Source organism: Colias croceus, chromosome 9 (assembly GCF_905220415.1).
Source record: "Colias croceus chromosome 9, ilColCroc2.1".
NCBI classification, from domain to species: Eukaryota; Metazoa; Arthropoda; class Insecta; order Lepidoptera; family Pieridae; genus Colias; species Colias croceus.
Genome location: NC_059545.1, coordinates 2,132,238 through 2,156,015, shown reverse-complemented (window position 1 = coordinate 2,156,015; position 23,778 = coordinate 2,132,238). Strand labels below are relative to the sequence as shown.

Genomic DNA, 23,778 nt, shown 5'->3' with positions numbered 1-23,778 from the left:
AATACAAGTGAAGAGATTTTTTGTTGTTTAAACGCGTTAATCTCAAGAATTACTGCACCGACTTCTAAAGTTATTTCAACGTTGGTATTATACATGATGCCTGAGTGATGTAGACTGTATAAGAATACCTATAATATGTATAATATAGTTTTGTATCAATAAAAGTCGTAAAAGTGCTTTATTGTCACAATTAGTATGAAAACCACTGTCGCGGTCGGTAACGTAACTTAACTTATAGTAATTAGTAAGGGGAGCTCCCAAGGAGCTCCCATACTAGTGACAATCGGGCCACGCCTACTTCCACTTCTATATTTTGTTTCACTTGTTTTTACTCTTCTGTGATATAGATTATAGACCGTACCTTTTTCAAAATGGCAATTTATTATCAATTATGTCAGTGACTGCTGACAGTGTGGCTGACAGCTACCTATAGTCAATAATTGAGAAGAGTTCTGTCATCTGTCATTACCTACGTCATGTTAAAATTTTTTGGTTAGATCGTTAGATCTGAGATCCATCTGAGATCTGTGATAATTAATCAACGCTATGTCATTTTGTTTATTTACTTTATTTTTCGTTATTGTTAACTGATTCAAGGAATTATTAAGATGCCGAAATTGCATTATTAATCAAATAAAACCGGCAACAAATTAGTTAATGATTATAACATGGATACCACCAGTGATTCGAACTTCTTGCCTAAAATAACAGATGTAGAATGGAAACTTGAAGTGTTGACGAACACACCAGGCGTGGGTTCGGATAATTTATTATATACTATCGTACTAAAAACCGACAAAGAAGATATTCGATTTACATGTGGAACGCAGCAGATCCAGGATTTGGTTTACAAACTAAAAGATCTTGTAAGACATTGCGAAAAGGTAAAAACAGAATTTTCTTGAAAACAGTGCAAGATATACTCATACATTAAGAATGAAACCATTCCAATACAAGTTCCTTGTGTTTACTTTTGTAACATTTACTATAGTTCATAAGTATTGTATTTTTGTAAGCGAATAGGTAATAATTTATAAATATTTAATAAAATGTGCGAGTAAAAATAATTTATATTCCTTTCATTTTTTTCCATTTTCAATGCAACTTCAAATAGTATGAAGTAATACAATTTACCTTTTGTACCAGAAGGCTAAATAATAATATGAATAGGTATATAATGTAGTGTTAAAAAATTAATAAATATTACATTTTGTATGGTGCTCTGGGAGAGGCCGTAGTCCAGTTGTGTATAGAGTATGCTGATATTATCATGTATTATGTAAAATCAAAGATTTCTCAAATCATCTTTCCACCATTGCCAAACTTAATAACTCAGGCCCCCGTATTACAGACACAATAGAAAATCTATTGTGTCGTGGACCGATCTGGCCACTTGGGCCTCAATGGGTTAAATAATTTACACCAACGTTCACACCATGAAGAATAATTATTTGCATGATTTTTTAATTTAAGTATATTATGACTTATTCACAAACATTATAATATCAGAGATAGATGAAGGCAATAAATAAAAAACTCCATGTTCAAAATAACTTTATTCCAAATAATCAGAGACAATCATTGACAAAAAAAACCTCTTTATAAATCACAATCACAGATCAACTAAGAGAACTACAGAGTAAGAAAGCTGCACTTAACTTAGAAATAACATGCAACTACAATTTTCGTAAAATTATCTTAAAATATCACAATATAACATCTACTCTATGGTTCTACAACAAACAATTTTTATTTGATATCAGACTTAGATTTTAAACTCACTTAAGGTAAATTGTGGCAAAGTATTTATTATAAGAGAAATATGGACAGAAGTACAGATGTTTGGTTAGGCCTGGCATATCGCATAATCAGAATACAACCAGTTATAGTAAGAAATCTTAACCCTGATATTAGTTAATTAGTCTTAACCTAACTAAATATAGAGATGTTTGCTCCAGCAAAATTATTCTAACAATCAGAGTCGAAAAAAATCAGTCAAAACTGCATTTATAACCAATCCAAGGTAGCATAAGAAAGCATAAAAAATTATCAGTAATTTTTACTGGAAAAAATCACTTGAATGGATTTCAGTGGATATCTATAGTCAATCTGAATAGTTGAACAGTATCGGAAATATTATTTGTTAGAAAAATATTCTTACTCATGTACTTTTACTATTTTAGAAATCTAAATACTTATGTATGAAATCACTACTTATTTTATTGCATTGAACAGTCAAATATAATATTATGCAATAGAGATCATAATTTTATGAGTTTTAGGATTTTCTTCATTACATATGAAACACTTTCCTAATATTGTTTTTTTTTTTGTTAATTTATTCTTTATATTTTTACATTAAAATTTTAATTATATGAGTGAGGGCAAATCTAAATTTTCTAAGTACATAACATCTGCAAATAATCCAAATAAGTAATTTTACTTATAAATATAAATTCCACAATAAATACAAATCAAATACATAGCCTATTAATAAAAACACTAAGAACTAAGCCACACTAAATAGTCATGAATTTAAATATCACAAAGAAATTAAAGCATCTACGATTATTTGCGTTAATAAACAAGAATATTATTAAACAATAAAATTTTAATCTTTTCGTAACTGCCACCTTTAATAAGACTTAATTGATATAATCTGTAATGTTCACCTTGCTTGCTGCTTTACTATTAAGTTTATTTTTAAAATTACTAATTGTTGTTAACAACAATTACCTATGTAGGTAATTAGATTAGTTATGGTTGTTCATTGACATTTTTTTGTATTTGTAACATTTTTATTCTAAGAATACTGGCGCGGTTTAAGCAGATTTTAAGAAGTAAATAAATTGCACATCAGTTATAAATTTGTGATAGGTTCACGATATAAAGCTTAAAATACAATTTAATTATACAGAATTCGCAATTACCATAAATGTTATACAAAGGCCTTAAATAATTATTAACATTTAAAACTGCCTCTTTGAATATAATACAAGACCAAAAAATGAACACATTTTATAGCATTGTGATGTTTTTAATACTACATCAATTTTGTATTACAGTTAATAATACTATGATTATTAGTTATGATTAAGTCATGGGTTACACTTACATTTTAACTTCAATATAATAATTCTATGTGATCATTTTATTGACCCTTGTGATGTTTTTCTAACACACCTAATATGAATTTTTTGCAAATACTTGCTCATTTTATGATGACAAAATGTGACTGAATTATCTGCTTCCAATATTATTATATTAAACATATTTTTTTCTCGTTTTAGCTTAAATCCTAGAAGATTAGGGTAACATTATTTAATAAACTATTGATACATAATCAACTAAAATTCCATCCATTGGTGACGTCATTGCAATGATGTATTCCCGACTTTTCCCGACATTTCATTATTTATATTTCGATCGCTATTTTCTTTCACTGGTGTTTTATTTTTTATCTGGTAACATTTAAAGCGAGAAGAATTTGAGGAAGGCCGCTGGTGGTACGGTTTGCGGGGGAAGTGGCCCGCCCGCTTCTTTCAGGCGTTCGCGATATTCTGGACACTGAGATAGAAAATGTTAGAATTATAATACTTTTTTTAAATAGCTTATTAAATAAATGATAGTACATAATATACAGTTTCAACTTTAATTTTTTATGTAAATTTGGTTTTAATTTTACATAAAAAATTAAAGAAAGTACTACTATTTTTGGTAATTGGTTAGGCCAAACAGTGTTCCCTCCATTGAAAACTTTCCTTTTGAATGTAAATCAGATTTTCCTCTAATGGTATAGGAACTTATCAAGTAAAATAAATGGGCACTTAAAGTATGAGTTGTAAAAGAAATGTAGTTAATAGATTAGTAAACCCAGCACTTAGCAGATATCATTCTTATAAAACTAATACGAGAGAGAATATACTATTTTTGATAAATTGTTCATAAAATATATACCTGATCAGCTATACAAGGGTGTCCTAAAGATCGCCAAAACAGGCACTTGCAGTGACGGCACAAGGACAGTGTCTCCGCGTACTGTGCATCTTCGCGTAAGCCGTATAGCCTGAAAACATAAATGGGTTTGAGCGCAACACGGCAGTATTAAAGAGACGACCATATATTTTCATCGATTCTCAATGTATTTTACACTATAAATCGTTTTTTTTGAGGTGACACTTCTTTGGGCGCGTTGAGAGTAAAATTGCAAGTTCGCGTTATGACAATACCAATTACCATAATCGTCGCTTAACTCCATGGATTTTGGTATCTTTGAATCTGGCCAAAGAAGTTTCACTTCTGACACGTGCGCTCGGCACATATCCTCTTTTTTATTGTTAATGTATAATCAGTTTTATTGTAAAGTAAGTAAAAAGAAAGGCGTGAGTAAAGCTGGGATCCGGGGTTTGATATACGATGCTAATAAACTAAAAATATCATGACTTGAAAGGTTGTTTGACTTGTTTTATGCATTTAGGAACAAGGAAGTTATAACGAATTACATTTTCTAAAGAATAGAAAATTATCCCATTTAAAAATGCAAAATAAGTGTTGCCATACATGTACGATGGTGAAATTGTGGTGAAACAATGATTGACATTGACAGATAAAATACGTTAATTGAAATGAAATTTTCACGTTCCGCTCCAATGAAGCGCGGTCGACTGGCACGCCTTTAAAATTACTATATTAATTTTCGATGAAATTAAATTAATTGGACGTTTTTATCCTTTTTATTTCCATTTGTTACACAATGATAATACATAATAACAATATAAATTCAAACTTTAATTAAAATATGAATAAAATTATTGGTATCAAATCTCGACTTCTATTTTATCTATGGTTCTTAAAAATTACTTACTTTCTAAGCTGATGGAAGAGTTTCTTCCAATCATTATCATCAGTTTTCGGAACCGAGTCGATCTGTTGTGACGTGAAATGGAAGTTGACTAGTTCGCGCCACACGCGTTGTTCAGAGCATAGCGACGCCATCACTGACCAGGCTGATGATGCTGACTGAAAATAATTAAAAAAATTTGGTTTTTTTACGTTTCGAATAAAAAAAATAGAAGTGGCTGTGAAAAGAATTGGTAAGATATTAAGGCCTGTAGGCATGTGTCTCTAGAGTCTAGGTTATCCAAATATTTAAGATTCGCTATACCTACTTATAGTTTGGTGTATTCGTTCGTACTTGTATTTATCGGTTTTGGTATTTGGTATATATAGAATAAGTAACTACTTACTAAGGACAAACAAAAGCTATTTTTTATACAATTATAATCATTTATTTTATTAAATAAAAAAAAAAAACACAAAAGTGAACATGATGAAAATTTTTTCACAATTTTTTTAAATAAAGTTTAACGACAATATTTCTTGCAAATAAATAATTATTGTATACAACTTACATCCAAATCCCTGTGGTCAGCTATCCTTAACAATATCTCCCTGATGCATTCTTCAGGGAGATCATGTAGTTTCGGCACTACTTCTGGACCAGGCTAAAACAATTGAGTTAAGAGTAACATTAGATATAAAGGCATTCATTATTTATGTTTGTCATGATTAAGATTGTATTATAAAAGTTCACTGTTTATATTATTTATTAATTTTTTAATCGTTTCTTTAGTATACCTATGCTCTCAGCCATCCGATTAAATCTGGCTATTAATGGCCAAGTACTTGCCAAGTCAAATTTGTAGCTTTCCCCGACACTGCAATGAATCATTGTTCACTCCACTCACCTCCTGTATCCTTATACTCTCAGCGATTCTATTAATCCTGGCTATCGCATGGTCATGGTGTCCCCAGAGCGCACGGGAGCCCAGTAGTCGGCCCCAACACGCGCGTCTTTCTGCTTCCCAAACCTACTGCTAGAGCCTGTATTCCGGACACCACAAATAATTTTTCACTTACCTCTTGTATAAATCATATAGATGCCCGCAGCAATCCTATTTATCGTAGCAATCAATAGCCAAGTATTGGCCAAATCACATTTTGACCTATTTTTCGACAAATCCGACAACACAGCTTTTCCTAACATGAAAACTTATCCTTATTCTTCTTCATTTCACTTACCTCCTGTATCCGAATGCTGTCAGCGATTCTATTAATCCTGGCTATCGCATGGTCATGGTGTCCCCAGAGCGCACGGGAGCCCAGTGGTCGGCCCCAACACGCGCGTCTCTCAGCTTCCCGTATAGCTGTTAGACCTACTACTAGAGCCCTTAATGCGTTTAGATTTTGCTTCGATGTTGCAACTGTAAAAAATAACCTTCCTTTTTGAAATCGGTAAAATAAAACTGTGAGTTGAAGTGTATAGGGTACCAGAATTATGAATGACATATGAATTAGTTTTTAAATATTGTCCAAAACTGGAAAATTTCACAGAACAAATAGCTGTAATTATCAGGCATAAATATGAATAGTATCTATTATTTAAACAACATTGAGTTTGGATCAGGATATATACTAGGTATGCTATTAGTACCTCCATTTTTGAATCGTTTGATCACTCACCTTGATCAGCAAGTTGTTCAAGCATAGACAAGAGGAGTTTCTGCGCAGCACCCGGCAGGTGTGTTAGTCTCTGGCCGCACAGCAGCAGTTCCAAAAGAGCGCAGATGTAGTTGAACCGCCGAACGTCACGGACGGCGGATGAGAAGTCCAGGCGACGGACTGCTTCTGATAGGCCGTTGAAACCAGCTATCTGGAATGCGGAAAGTTGGTGAAATATTGCAAGTAAAAAAAAAATCGTCTACCGCACAGCTACGTAATAATTCTGACTTAAATAAAGGAATTGATCGAAAATTCATTATTTTCTTTATTGGATCTTCAGTATATAACACTTTTCAAATTATGCATGTGTAGAATTAATAAAATGCAGATAAAAGTAGCTGTAATAAGATAAAATGTGCAAAATAAATAAAGCATATTTACCTCTCTTGTGCATTTGATTGTGATGTGACAATGAGGAGGAACTCTTGCGACGACATCATCTGTACTTTTGTCACCTTCGCCATCTTCGCTCCTAAAACAAAAGAAGTAAATATGACGTAAACTGTGATTTTTGAAAAAAAAAATTCAAAACAATAAAGTCAATTAACCAAGTCATAAGTTTCGATTCTTGTAGATTCGTCACCTCATCGTAGTATTTGGACTACGTGATATGAGTTTTAACAATTTTTAGGTATTACAAAAGTCTCCTGCATCAGAAATCGCATAAAATCGCTATTTAAGATCCTAAGATCCTTATTAGTAGTCAAAAGCATTCCAAAAGGAAGTTATAACTTGAAAATTACATATTATTTGGAAACAAAAGACAGAACAAGAGCAGTGTTAAAATTATTACCTAGTAGAACAATAAATGAATAATTAATCAAATAACAATAACTAGGCTGCATTCGATGAACCAAAGCAAAAAAACTGTGCCACTGCATTTTACATTCGTTTGACGTCCTATTTCCGCTTCAACAATGACATTTTCCTTTATACTACCCACATTATACAGGGATAAAGCTCTGTAGGTAATAAGTAGGCCTCATATTTAATTCATTAAAGTCTCATGAGCACTGACCCAATAAAAAGCGCACAGGCTTTGTCATATCCGCAAACATCGTTAGTTTACATTTTATGCCCTAAACTCCTAGAATCTCAACTCCTCCTACAAATAACTTTCAGTTTGATATTAAGAAAAAGTTATTTGCAATAATGTATTATAAGAAATTATGTTAAAATTCATGTATTGAGAAATGCTAAGTAGGTATGTATGCTTTAATTATACATAGTCTTTAATTAAACGCGAAATCTACTTAGCACTAATCCACATGTCTGCACCTAGCCGACGACAGAAGCGACGTGGTCTAAATATATCTTATAATTTAAAGAAGTATCTAATTTAAAGTCTATGTTTAGATGCTTTAGATTAATCTGTCCCTTCTTATACTAAAAAAATGCCATTGCCATGCCAGGCCGAGTCATGGATTTTCACCTGATCCTTCAGAGGTGACCCATGTCCCTGTCATTTAGTTTATCGTTATATTTTGTTTATCAATCCGTGAAAATTGTAGGAAATAAAATTAATTATAGTTAATTAAAAGGCACATGCATGCACAATGTAACACCAGGTACTATTTATTCATTATTCGATGCTAAATAATTCATTACTTCATCGCCTTGCGTTTTTAGCTGCAGAAATTAATTGTATTTATCTACAACAATACGTACAAATGCAAGGAAACCTTTGAAAGTTATAGAAGACGCTAATGTTTTATAGATTACGTACTTTATCTTATTTTAATGACATTATTTATACTTTGTACACGTAAAAGAAATATACTTTAATACACATGCAGAACTGATCTCTCTTTCTTTTCAAAACATGTTACAAACAAGACATTCTTTTCTGTAATATTAAATGTATGTTAATAAGAAACCAAAAACTACTGGAACCACAGAACAGTAAAAACAAATAGAAGTGCTATAATGTCATAATTAGTATGAAAACCAGTGTCGCCAAACCCACACATTTAAACCGATAGTTATACAGTACACTACAAGTAAACTATGCCTTTGATTGGACAGCTTAATTTGAGTAAAAACCGACTTAGGTTATAAATTCAGCATTTCAATATGTACCCTAACGCACCCTGTTACGGTTTATTTTAATATAACATCCCTATGCATATTAGCTGTTTTGTTTCTCTTTGCTCCGAAATTCCAAATTCGAAAAACATTCAGCTACTCCACAACAGAGGGCGTTAGTTTTCGATAGATATAACTTTGAACCTCAACACATAGAAATAAGGTTGAAATTTGTGTCACTCTACATTAATGACATTGACTTGATATTAATCTGATGCTATGCTCTAAGGGATGTCAGCCTTGTTATCGATAATTCACAAATAAATATTATTTGGTGCATTTTTTTTTCTTTCTATTATATGAGTATAGTACAATGTGCCACATTTTGGAGTATGTTTATTACTACTAAGTATGTCTTTTCATATTATTATTATTAAATAAAAAACGGAATAGAATAGTATAAATCTATATTTACAAAATACAAACAGAACTTATGCATAGCTTAAATCTTGGAACTGCCGTAGATTTGATGTATCGGCGGCCTTTGTTAGACTTCTTAGTGCTGTTCGGCATCCAGTTAACTCGTCACGTTGCATTTATCCATTTCTCTTTTAAATTAGCCTCTTTGGGAAATCTATAAATAAATTGGATAAATGAAAGCTAAGGAAAATAAAATAAAATTTAATACATATTTATAATGTTTGTCTTTTCTAAAGTATCGATACTGTCGATATAAGCTACAACCATCACTAAACCGAAATTCGTTTGTTTATTGCAATAATATTCCAGAAAGTCTTGTTTGCTGTTCAATCTATATTAGTACTAATTTCTTATGCATTAAAGTTCATTTTGACTTAATATTTTTATAAATTTTTGACAAATTACGACAAGCGAAGTTATAACATAAAATATATTTAAAATAAATTAAAATAAGACTTACCGATGGTATGAAATGCCTCCATTGCTGATATTATTTCGTCTGCTATCATTTTTCCACTCTAATACCGAACAACACGCCCTAATTAATGAATAAATATGGAAAAAAGATTTGACAGCTGACAACCGACTCGAATATTTTTCTGCGCACAACTGAGACCAAGTAAGGTGATCTTATCTTACTAGTGACACGTGGGCCACGCCCACATCGCACTTCTATTTAGTTTTTACTGTTCTGTGACTGGAACTACTTCAAAAATACTTTCCACAGCAGAAAACTACATGATCATGGGAGGAAAAGAGTATTTTATTATTGTTTATAGATGAAAATAAAACATGATATAAAGTAGATTTTGAGTTTATAATTAATTACAAACAATCTCAATATATTTATATAGATTAGTAGAATTTACTATTAACTAATCTGTGGTAGTAGGCCAAAACACGAAATTAGCACACAAATATTTACATCAACACGACTCACACCTGACTCGTTTTATACAAGAGCCACTAGAGACGAGAGGTCAACTTATGTTGGTCAACAATTGGCGGGTCATTGACATCTGACTCACTGTATATTCTAAATACAGATAATCTGCAGCAGTTTTCATATAAGCTTTACCATTTTATATGTAGGTTTATGTATGTTAATGCAGATTGTTTGAAACTAATAAAGACTAAAGAACAACATTACAGTTAATCTGTTCATAAGAATAACTGTTTACGTAACATGTTATTTCACAAATAAAATGTAAATAGAACTCTAATAATAAAAACAGAGCTTACAAAATAATGTTGAATATACATTATGTTTTAAATTAAAACTTCTTGGCAAACAATACAAATACCTTTAACAATTAATTTTGTACTTGTGTAACAAAGACAATAAAATTAAATCATACAGATAATCATCGCAGCAACTATAAGGTGGAAATAATCTATGAACACATTTCATTTCGTACCTTGTTTCGTACTAATATGATTAATGGGCATATAACGCAAATATTAACCAGGTTAATATGTAAATATAATCAAATTAAACCAAGAAGGTTTAAGTTTACACGCAAGTATATACTTATGTAATCATTATGAAATATTAATGTAGTCTCTACTCTCTGCGATTAAAACTAGGTCATGATCCTATGTGCATAGACGAATAGCCGATCGATTTGTTTATGTTTATTTGTATGCAGGGTCGATAGCCTCGCCAGTTATCAAAATAGAAGAAAGCATTTCTTTGTTTGTTTTGCAATTGCAACACTAATCTATTTGAATCCGTAAACCGTTTATATTGTTAAACTTAGGATACACGTGTAAACGATCTATTTGATTATGTTTATTTCTATTTTAATGTATTTTTGAAATTATTTCAATAAACATTCTCCATTCTTCTTCTTTTAGAAAAAACTGTGTAAAGGTTATAAGATTACAATTAAACTATGTATTATAATAATTCACTTTGCAAACTGTTTTGTTTTCTGTCCTTTATCTGATATAATCCTATATCTGATATAGTTCTTTTCTGGTATCCAATTTATTTAAAAAATGTATTTATTTATTGTTTATTTGGATCCACTGAAAAATCAGTGCTTGAGTTACACGAAGATATTTAATTCATAAACGAGGAATATAAATTTTCACTTTCTTCGCGTTTAAACAGTGTCTACCTATATTGGCTGTTATGACATAATTGCTGACATTAAAAATAGGTGTGAAAGTGACAGCGTTTAAGTCTCATTAAAATAATAATTAGTATTCGTAACGATAATTAATATTAAAGCACGTGTGAAATCTAAAAATATATTCACGAGATTATATAATGCATTTTCCTATAAAATTAATATAAATAATAAAATTTATCTATGTATTTATATGATTCTATTTTAAAGCGTGCCTTTAAGTAAAGAGAAACTAAGAAAAAGAGTAACTAAGCCAAAGGAAACAAATATCTGTTTCTGTTTCATATTGATTTAGACGCTCAATTTTAAGATATCAAATGACGTTTTATAAATATCTACAGTGTAGATTCTACACCATACGACCATACGACGTACAGTTATGTCACATATTTTGAACAATCCTATTACGAGCCTATTACCTTGTACGAAAGGAAACAGTCGCTTTCACATTAACTACATGAAATATGGATTATTAATGGGAGAGGAAAATTACAAGAAGCAAGTCTAAAATAGAACGGCATTGCACATTCGCCATTTCCCGTGGCCTTCCGCGTACGACCAAGAGGCGATACGTGGTACAACAAAGTATAAGCATTTTCACTTATGAAATAGATCACGCTACTTTCAGCTCTATATCACTATATTAAGCATTACATTAGCATCAAATATAACAAATTTAGTTGAGATTTAACATTCACTATACGATTGTGTCGTGAGAGCTCAATTTATACTGGTTTACTTTCATACGTATACGTAATACTGCATCATATTTCAGTATGACAATGTAGCGAACTTCATTGCAATTTTAATTTTCAAAGTTCATAATAAAGGTCATCTTCTGAACAGAAGAGTATAATAATACTTTTTATACGAAGTGGTTTTGGAGAGCCTATTTCAGACTTCGTGATCATCGTTGTCTATCATAGTCATAAGTCATAACGAACCTTAACAAAGGTTTTTATTTATTGCCTTATTTCTTATATGATATTGATGGTTATTATTGAAGTGAAAATTCTTAATAGGCGCATTGAGAGTTAAAGTTCAAGGTCGCGTCATGGCAATCGTCACGTAATGGAGTAAGGCGACGATTGGTATCTTTGAATCTTGCCAAAGGAGTTTCACTTCTGACATGTGTGCTCGCCACACACGTTCTTGTTTATTCACTACTTACATACCTGTTCCTTTCAATTTTAAGATCTGCAGTTACACTGCAGCATAGAGCTGATGATAGAGCAATAAAAGTTGCCATTTAAAATTGCACAAAAGGACATTACATTGTATCATTATCACGGACAGAAGGTCATTTTAATCCAGCTATCTGCTGTAGAGTCAATGTCATGGATACATTATACGAAAGGACGATGCAAAGTTGCATAATACTTGATTATACTACATTGGACTGTCACTTGCTGATTGAACGCATGTTGTCTAGGAGCAACGCTTTTTGAAATACATAGGTAAGTTGTAGTTGGTCGCGGAAGAATTCCAACCAATACCCGCGGCTCGACGGAACACAGTGGGGTTTTAGTCGGTAAGAATCCGACATAACCCACGGCTCCTTCCCCGGGGGCCGTGGGTATCTTTGGAAGATTACCCACTTTAAAAAAAAAGGTAAGTTGTAGTTCGTCAATTTTGCCCGAACATTTTAAAGGTTAGAACGTTAGAGTTTAGAGTTAGATCGATAATTTCCAAGGAAATAGTTGTAGCAAATACAATAGGACAAATGGGGATAATTGAGATATTCATATTACAAATATTCTACTATCTATAAAATTTTATTTATTCTTTTGTTCCTAACTTCATATAGTTTATGAACTCAAAAGTCGTCTTCATCAGAATAAAACTAGGCATAATATAAATGTATTTTAGATATTGCAAAAAGTATCATAATATTATGCTTTTGTAACAATTCCGCAAGAAATGCCATTCCATTTCTTAGTAATTGATGTACATTCTCTTCGATAAATTGCAGGCATATTGCATCGATACATCGATACTAATCCTAACTATGTTTATGAGAACAAATTATTGTTTCGCGTATCGCAATTTTATAATTAAGTTTTATAATTGCCTTTACATGCTAGCTACGTTATTTCTGTTTACGACCAATCGAGAAATATAAAATAAAGAATCAAATATTTCGTAAAAGAAGACATTATAGAACCTTAATTTATTTGATGAAAATTTCTTCTTCTCTAGACTTTAAAGAATGCTGAAAAAACCGGATAGAATGTACCAAATATTTGTCTAAAACTCGTTTTAAAATAGCACAAGTGCACAACTGAATTTGTGTTACACATTACATGTTGAAAATCAATTTGAATGTACTGAAATTTCTAATATAAATCATTAGCTATACAAGTTTTCGTTACGCGCAGTAGCTACGGTAATAGCCGTTTAAATTGACAATACTTGTGTCTTGAACAATGTGAATGCAATTTGGGGTAATTTTTGTGAAAGTTTCTAGCGTAATCTTGGTTTTATTTTATGAACAATGGATTTTACATATCCGGCTTTTGATGCAATATTTAGAATATTTCTAATGATAAACAAATCGGTATCATTTTTAACTTATTACCTGCTTTAAGTATTAGTGTTTCACATATTCTACAAGTAATAGAAATAATCTAATGAATTTGACTAATCTGAATGTTTGTAGAACATAATTATGTAGAAATTATAACTTACGAAAGGACTGGGAAAATTATTCAATTTTTAGAAGACATTTTAACTTATTCACATCAATAACGTAACCACCAATATCTGTAATTATAAATTGTGATCATTAAGTTTAGTTCTTGTGTAGGTATCTTTCAACTCGGCTGGTTGCAGAGCTTGACCGACCGTCAGTGCGTACCGTCGGTCCTGACAATACGCATCAACAATTGTATGACTAGGTATGACACTAATGCGCATGACAATACGCGTGCGTATGGTCGGTCTAGCTATGAACGGTTTTATGAATTTCCATACATATGACAAGCGCGACTGACGTACGCACTGATGGTCGGTCAAGCTCTGCAACCAGCCATAAGAAATGAAAAAGCTTTCCGAATAGATATCCTCCGTTGTTTCGATAACGTCGAGAACAAAATATGTATTTCCATAAATTTTCCCCATATATGTGATCAAAAACTGTATTACAAGACTACATTTTGACTTTTGTTGGCACCACTCCACATGTCGCAGGTTTGTTAAGTTTAAATAACTCATTGTTTTCGGAGCGCGAACTGAACTGAAATCAAGTAATTGAGTTACATCAGCAGATTGAGTAATATAATTATGAGTAAGGCTGTGCGACTTTGCTAAAGACGCGGTTAACGAGGAAACTAAATTTTCCTATTGTATTGTTACAATAGAAATTATGTTGTCGAGCGAAATTATAAAGGTCGAGTACCTTATACCTAATTACCTAAATCAATAATATTTTAGTGGTCGCAAGCTATGATATATAAAAGAGCTAGATACGTTACCCGCTCTCTATTTTGGCAAGAAAAAACTCAGGTAAGTGCCCGAGTTTCACTTAGTCACGCACCATTCAGCGTCGTGGCTGGACGTTCTTTTTGTATTTTAATCGGCAGTTGTTATTACGAAGTACATGAGTGAGACATGTATTATGTCTCGTGCGTGAGAGTGAAAGAGAGAACAACTGTATTGGTGATAATGCGTTAGTAAGTAGGTATGTATTAATTACACTGTTTTTTAGTGCAATGATGTTGGCGTATGCCGCGTCTACTAGTATAATAGGTCATTGGTCGCAAGTCGCAACTCACACATTGTATAAGGCGCAACGCTCGCTTTAAAATTATTCTTTCTCTCTAGATATTCTTAAGAATATCTAGAGGAGGCGCGCTTTTTGAACGCCCGCGCCTCGACCGCACCTAGACCCTTCATTCAGTGAGCGTTGCGCCTAAAATATTTTGAATAGCTTGCCTAGGTTGCCTGGAAGAGATTGCTGTGTAGCAATAAGGCCGCCTATTGTGCAAAATTGTTGTACCTTATTAGTTTGTACTACATGTCTTAAATTGTTTTGTACAATAAAGAGTTATAAATAAATAAATAAAAATAAATAGCTTCTAAGTTCATTAGCTCGATAAAACTAATTTCAATACGATCGGTGGGTACTTTTTTATGGTATGATGAACTTGCCAACAAACAAATGTTTGCAGTTTGAGTAGTTCATTCATCAAAAGGTCTTCTAAAAATTTACCAACAAGGTTAAATCTGATTTGAAGGACGAACTCAAATATCCAATTAGTCTGCACTAGAATAAACGGAATATTTGGCAACAGAGTTAACACCCAACCAAATATTTACAATACCATTAAACAGTTATGTTCTTAGCAATCGTGACATTTAACGGTGCCAAAGCAAAAAGAAAACACTGCACGCATCTTTAGTTCTATATCGGGAATGAAATTGCACCGAAACCAAGGGTGATGAGCATTGGTCGACGAACGCTGGCAACTTGCCAATATATGGAACAGAACAGGGGGCTCAGATCGCTGACGGCGCTTTACGATAATGTCCTAATTCGAAATTTAAAACTATGTCAAGCAAATGGCGCGCGATTTTGTACTTTTTCACAGTCCACAGATAACAAATATTTCAGGTCGCTGCATTGTGAACTTAATTTTCTGCTGTGATCACAGCTGTGATTTTCTGGTAGTGACAGATTTATGTAGTTCTTACATATTTTATATTTTAAAATATTTTGTACAGTTGGGATACAGGGTATATTATATTAATACTTCAAAGCAATCCCGTTATTGTTGATAAGGCATTGGAGCATTTCAGTTCCGTGTTGTTAAACTGTATTTTATTATCTAATCTTTGGCATTAATCGTGAAGTTGTTGGTAAAGTGATGCGCAATTTTGCTTTTAGAGTACTCATTATATTTTATACTTATATTATGTATGATATTAATTATTAAGTTATATAAAAATGTGAAGCAACTGTTAGGTAGTTGCTTCACATTTTCGCTTCATTTTTTTTAATCATTGATGCGTTTATGTTTTAATGACGGTTACACCAGAATAAACAATAGAGACGCAGTGATCATACAAATCGCAACAAAAGCATTAGGTACCAACATGAGATGCAACGCACTTTCACTATCAAGTATCAAGCAACTTTTACTTTCATCCCGACTGGAATGTTTTCAGTGCTGTTTTTCATTTTTGTAAAATAGAACGTGCATGCTTGACATGATTCTGGAGAGCATTCATAGCTCACGTTCGATTTCAAAGTTTTTGTAAATTTTATGAAAAATAATAGAAGATACAAGGACGATAGTCCATTATTGAAAAAGAATAGAAGATACATGGACGATAGCCCATTATTTTGTATATATTTGTTGGATAATAAATATGTAATAGCAACACTCACTATACAATTTAGACATAGGGGATACGTAACGGGTGTCTGCGGACTGCAAATTAAAATATAAAATGTGTGAAATCAAATGGTAATAAAAAAATCAGGATTGATTGAGAATTTAAATAAAATGTTTCCACAAAATGAAGATTAAAATAATTCGCATAGGATAAAGAGTAAAGACCATATGGAAACTCATGTTATACCTGTATAATATATTGGAAATTAAGAGGATTCTACATATTGCGCTTTTTTTTTCATTCATGTCATCATGTGTTAATTTGAAACTTGTTAATAATAAGAAGAGACGCATAATTTGAAAATAAATCCCAATTATCGGAGCTGGCTAACAATTAAGGCGTTTAATGAGATTAAAATCGATTCATATTCAATGCAATCATTTGTACATAATAATCACCAGTTTAACATTAATTTGCGAATCCCGTTTCCCGCAGAACTAGACCACTATACAACCTTGACCTCATTTGAAATATAGGACATGTCGATGTCGATTGGACATTTTTTATCGGTGCACATTGCGGAACAAAAGATTTTTTCTCGGAGCAATTAACAATTTTTTAATATGAGACTAGGTACTGACTATTATAGTTTTAATGCTATTTTATTCAGAGTTCCATTTAAAAGTGGAATGAAATTCCCCCATGATTCGCTACTTATTTAATTTTATATTACATAATCCAAAAAAAATAAAAATGGGTAAGAATTTTTGTAAACATTTATGAGTATTTATAAATTACTAGCTGTGCTCCGCGGTTTTACCCGCAGTGCTCCGCTCCTGTTGGTCTTAGCGAGATGATATATAGCCTATAGCCTTCCTCGATAAATGGGCTATCTAACACCGAAAGAATATTTCAAATCGGACAAATAGTTTCCGCGTTCAAACAAACAAACAAACGCTTAAGCTTTATAATATTAAGTAGGTATAGATGTATCAGGTCGGAAAATCTTACACACGGTCCTAATATATTTTTGGACTGGCAGCATATACGAGGGCGATTCAATAAATACTTAGCCTAGAAAAAGTATACGAAAATTTTGGAAAAGTAGCAATTTATTTTTCAACATAGTCTCCTTTTAGTTCGATATACTTAGTCCAGCGATGCTCCAACTTTTTTAACCCGTCCGAAAAATATGTTTTCTCAAACTCTGTAAAATAGGCCTCCGTGGCAGCTATAACCTCCTCATTTGATCCATATCTATTCCCGACGAGGGATTTTTTCAGATTAGGAAACAGAAAGAAGTCACCAGGGGCTAAATCTGGAGAATACGGTGGATAAAGCAGCAATTCGTAGCATAATTCGACCAATTTGGCCATGGCAACGGCAGACGTGTAAACCAGTGCGTTGTCGTGGTGTAACAGCACCTTTTTCTTAGCCAGATGGGGTCGTTTTTTCTTTAATTCGGCGTCGAATCGGTCCAATAAATTGGCATAGTAAAGCCCTGTAATTGGTTTACCCTTCTCGAGGTAATCGATGTAGACAACTCCTTGTGAATCCCAGAAAATGGTGGCCATAACTTTTGTGGCCGATTTTACAGTTTTCGCCTTCTTTGGAGTACGTTCCCCGGTCTGGATCCATTGTTTTGATTGCTTCTTGGTCTCTGGTGTGTACCAGTGAATCCAGGTTTCATCGACTGTCACAAAACGACGCAAAAACTCCCCTGGATTCCGCTTAAACAACGCCAAACACGTCTCTGACGTGGGCTCACTGTTGCGCTTGTTTTCCGGTGTGAGTAAATGCGGCACCCATCGCGCCGACAGCTTTCTCATGCCGAGTTCCTCGTGAAGAATATGATTGACTGTTCCTTCTGAAATGCCTACAGTCTCAGCTAGCTCCCGAACCTTCAATCGGCGATTTGTCAATACGAGATCATGGATATTTTAATGTTTTCCTCCGTAGCAGCTGTTTTTGGTGCACCTGGACGTGGTTCATCAAAAACCGACGTACGGCCACGTGCAAACTCGTTGAACCAATTCTTGAGGGTGGCTATCGATGGAGAAGAGTCACCGTACACAGCATCCAAGCGGCCTTTGATTTCGATACGCTCTTTCCCGTCCAAAAATAGGAATCAAATCACCGAACGATATTGCTCTTTTTCCATTTTTGTAAAACCGATCGATACGTTCGCTTCCATAGGTTGTCAAATTAAAACAAATGAAGGGATTGGAATGAAAATTAAAAAAAAATACTTAAAAAAGAATGAGCTACATTGTGGTAAACCTATTTTGAAACAATAGCGCCCCCTGGTCAGATGAGGCTAGGTACTTATTGAATGCACCAGGTATGTTGTAAAAAGTGTGTGGAGTTTTTCCTGTTCATGGAGGAAAACTATCTCAGTATATAATACCTACATACGGGCTACGTTTAATTTATGCAACGCTGCTGCAGCAAAAGGGGAAAATTTTAAAATAAATAGCCAGAAGTTTTAATAAACTTCCACTTTTGCTTGGTCAGCAATACAATTTACGTCATTATAAGTGCATTAATAAAAGATATATATCTACCTTTGTACATCTGTACATAGAGACAATATTATGCTGATAAATTGGAAATTTCGATTATTTTTTACACTTTTACTTCAAATAACATTTTTGTTTTCATTCGATAACGAACTGTAGGTAGATGTATTTTTTTGCCTATGCACCCCTTTTATATGAGGGTAGATTGACGTGTCACCAATTAATAATTATCATATTAATATAGGTATTATATGCTATGGTTGCCTTGCTCACCACATTCGTGAACAAGTGATAACTGCGTTAAAAACAACCGACTTCAAACTTGCACTTGTAAAATTTACAAATACCTACAGACAAAAATGTTCATAAAATAAAAACTACTGGGCCTATCGGAATAAAATTTTTAAGGGACCAATTCGACACCATCCCACATCGAACAAAAAAAGAATCACGTAAATCGGTTCAGAAACCTCGGAGTAATCGGTGTACATACATAAAAAAAAATAAAAAAAAAAACATACCGGCCGAATTGATAACCTCCTCCTTTTTTTGAAGTCGGTTAAACTTTTCTTACAGTAAAAATCCATCCATATCTAAACTATAGCTGTCTGTTAAAGGGATATTATATTACTATCCACAACGTAAATTGCTTCAACCTTTACGGATTTGGGTGCGGTTGATAGGGTGTTATTTATAGAAGGAATGACCTAGTCCTTTTATTAGAGTAATGCACGAACGGTTTAGGAAATAAGTCGGAATAATCCCGGTAAAATTACCTTACTGGAGAAGATCACTTCTGGGTAAGGGAGAAAAGCTTTTGATATTCATATTAGAAGCATTTAGTATTGCGTCAAATTGTGTATTTTGGTGAATGATAGGTTAAACCACATCGACTATCTTCAAAATCTCATAAAATAAAAACGACAAATACATTCAAATCTTTGGCTTTTTACAGGAAGCTCTTGTAAAGACGCCGTTGGCTTCACTTTTTTAAAGGAACATCGAAGTTTTAATAAAATTCACTTTAACGTGAAATTTCCAGTCACGTTCATTAAAAAACTGGAATCAATGCAACCGTCACATTGAGGATTAAGGTCAAAACATCAAGGTTAAAACCCTATTAAGCGACCCGTAAGCTTTTTCAGAGCAAATAAAGAGGTATTTTTCATTTCTCTCTCGGATGGAACAATGCTCTCGTTCAATGATTCCGCGGAAGTTTCATTACAATAAGCGTTTTCGTGGAAATTTCTGGAAAAACTGAAGTTCAGTTTGGGATTTTGGAACGGAGATCTGTGGTTGGTTTTGGGGTGATATTGACGTTCAGCTAAATATGTTTTACGAGGTTATTTGAAGGGATATTGATCGCGTTTTGTTCAAACTTCAAATGTTTGCTATTATAGGTTTGTATTGTACCATTTGTAAAGTATTTCAACTTCTCCTCTTGTTAGGATGATCATATCTTTTACTTACTATTTAACTTAAAGATCGAATTAGTAGTGTAGTATAGAAGTATTTATCTCACTAAAAATATAAGATTCAATGCAAAAGTTCTAATTGGAATCTCAAAAATACTTCTCTAGACTCTAAGAAATGATAGGTATATCATTAGATTAATTTAATATGATTAGCTGCATAAATAGTTTATCGATACACAAGTGAACGGACGCAAGTATCGTAGCAAGACCGTCACAGTGTCAATTAAATTTCTACAAGCTTATCTTGGTAAATTATACCTTTACATAGATAGCACTTTCTAACCACAGACCCTGTGGATTACAGCGGAATCCGTTGTAGGGAGAAATCGTGAGTAATTTTTAGTGAATTTTCAGTTTCATAATTTTTCTCAAAGACCATTTCATTCAAGAAGACCTTATGGTAAATGTTTCGGACTGGCTGTTCTATTATTTTGTGTGTTTTTATAATATCTTTAGCCTAGGTTCGAGTTCGAATACCCCAAATCTAATATAGGACTTATAGGACAAAATATACTTGTCAATTTCAGCAATTGGCAAAAGATTAACAAGAATAAATGATACCAGGACACCATAACCATCTAGATATCTAGTACGTATGTAACTATAAGAAAATCGACCAGTTAAACAGATGTGAAATGCATCTGCTCACTTGGAAGTTATCCCACAAGAGGACAAGGGTATTTTGGACTTTATGACAGATAATCCAGATATACCGTATACCTATGCGAGTCGTAATGGTTTCATAATTTCGATTAATAAACATTTATCTAGTTAGTCGTCATGAAGAGATTTGCTTATGAGTCTTATGACCTTGAATGTAAAAATTCGCAATTTTGATAATATGAGTCTGTGGAGAAAAGAATCAAAATTACTACGCATTATGGTTTCTAGCTGAATTATTCTAATGAAAAACTTTACAACATAAGATTTATATCCAGGAAGAACGGTAAATGTCCTTGTAAATAAAAATATTGTCTTAATAAATACTCAGGACGCAATTAACTCAGGATGTTCGAAGTTAAATATAAACTTGCTTTTCCATGTAGAGTCGAGGTAGGTATTTGAGTCATCCACGTTTCCTCATTTGGAAGTGATTTGGAAGTTCGTGCCCTGATCCTTTTTTTTTCTTTTTGTAACGTTAATTTGGGAAGTTGAAGATTAATAAGTTTATACACATTCGAATATAATTTTTAGTTTGTTAGTCGCCGTAGGAGGGTGTGCTCTTTTTGGAAAAATAGGTGTAATTAGTCATTCTTTTGTTTTAAAGGTATGCATATTGTACTTCTCAGCAAAATCTATTCTAGTGTGTGGTGTGACAATTTTTACTTAATTTTATTTCAACGTATAGACAGGTATATTTCATTAAAATAGATTTAACACTTATTTCAAAAACCATGCTCTAATTAAGGATGTCTGAAAGTCTATCCTCTCTGGTATAAAACAATGCAGCCATTCACGATAGCTGCGGTTTAGCAACAAATTGATTTCCCAACAATATCCGTCGGCCCGTTCATCTCGGCTGACCTACATTGGGATAAAATTCATGCCTAGTAACTTGCGAACATCTCTAGGTATCATTCAATGGTTTTTTTTTCCAGACGCTATTTATAAATGTTAAAAAAATATTTTGAATCCCGCTATTAACTAGAAATAAAATATTCCTAGGTAGGTGATTTTTATTTTTTTATTCTTTTTTCGTGATACCTACGTATACAATTTCAAAAATTCTACGGCGCTTCGAATGTAACAGGAAGTCACACTGATACATTTTTATTTTTTATGAGTTAGGTAGGATAACGATTTCAAAATTTCTCAACAACCTAGGTAGTTAGGTACCTAGGTAGGTAGATAGTTTCCAATTTAAAATTTTAGATGGGAGTTAGAATTTCCCTTACTGGGTCAAGATAGGCCTGTATTAGGTACCTATATATCATAATTTATGGATATTTTCTAAATTACTCTACTAGGTAGGTAGGTATATAAGTTTATGTCCATAGTAGTTAGGTACCTACCTACGATGCTTTTGTACAAGTAACCAAGTTCCTATTGCACACGATTTAATTATGTATCCAACATTAAAAGAGCAGTTGATACCTATTAAATTTTCACAGCTTTTCGGTCTTTACCTATAACAGCTAAGTTTATAACAGCTAAGTTTATTCAAACAATCGCTACATTATAAGTTCTCATTGCAATTCTAAAAATAAATAGTCCATAAGTCTAGATGCTCATTACATGATGATATACAATAACATATACATACCTACTTGTATTATATGTATACATTTCTGCCTCGAAGGACACCTACAATACGCGCCTGCTCTAATCAATATTATGACAACAGAAACAGCTGATCGTAACTCATGTTTACAGCGAAGGAAAATAAATATCGTACTTACCATTTTTGTTCCTTATCGTCTGAATTACTAAAGTTAGAAATAGCTGCATATCTGCAATACAAAACACAAACAAGCTTTTGTTATTTCAAACTAAACTAAATTATTGTAAAAAATACAAGCATTAGAAATGGCAAAATTACATTAATTAAGTAATAGCATGGACCCAATAAATATCTAGGTAATAGTCAGTAAGGAAATACTTGGTGCTCTCAGTTGCGTCGATGGGTAACAAACGAACAAAGGCAAGTTAGTTTTGCAAATAATACTCTACCTTTGTGCTGTGCATTCAAGAACTTTTTTCTTCTCCCAGCCTTCCTGTGTTTTCACCCACACTTCACCAGGCGATCGCCAGTCTTTCGATATAAAAGGCATTATTTATTTAATTACTTGTAGACAAAGTTCCGTAAACGTAACAAAACACACGAGCAAACCTCCGGAGCGAGACGAGAAATATTGGCGATTGCACTTGTATTTTGACGAAGAAAATACACGTGCGAGAGTGAGACGCTTTGTTTAGAAAGAGACGGACGCGCGCATGGCTTTCGTAGGTGAGAACTGAGAAACGTCACAAACAGCTGTTTTTGTATTCGACTGCATAAAAATCCTACCAAATCCTGTGACCAAATCCATTAAGTCATAATATTATAATATGTACCATGATCTACGAATAAAAGTTATTAAATGTAAAAAATTTAATATAATATCTGTTCGATCGGAACGTAAATGTAAAAATTTAAATATCTAAACAGATTTGCTTAAGTTACAATTTCTTCGTTTAATGTTAAGGTTTATAATGTTTTATTCGTTATAATGCACGTTTATGGGAAAATAGTCCTGAAATAGTAAA

General features: G+C 32.9%; 1 protein-coding gene across 2 annotated transcripts; it reads right to left on the bottom strand.

Moving 5' to 3' along the window:
* Window positions 1-1,541: 1,541 nt before the first annotated feature.
* On the bottom strand, window positions 1,542-23,401 carry LOC123694236 (F-box only protein 32). 2 transcript variants are annotated; one of them, XM_045639612.1, is made up of 9 exons: window positions 23,203-23,401; window positions 22,932-22,982; window positions 6,943-7,033; window positions 6,523-6,712; window positions 6,082-6,263; window positions 5,412-5,504; window positions 4,865-5,019; window positions 3,958-4,066; window positions 1,542-3,567 (listed from the first exon to the last, which is right to left on the bottom strand). In XM_045639612.1, the coding sequence occupies exons 1-9, from the start codon at window positions 23,301-23,303 to the stop codon at window positions 3,472-3,474; spliced, it is 1,068 nt and encodes a 355-aa protein (XP_045495568.1). In that variant the 5' UTR covers window positions 23,304-23,401; the 3' UTR covers window positions 1,542-3,471. The 2 variants fall into 2 exon arrangements, with proteins under 2 accessions (XP_045495568.1, XP_045495569.1); XM_045639613.1 differs by lacking the exon at window positions 22,932-22,982.
* Between the last annotated feature and the right edge of the window lie 377 nt (window positions 23,402-23,778).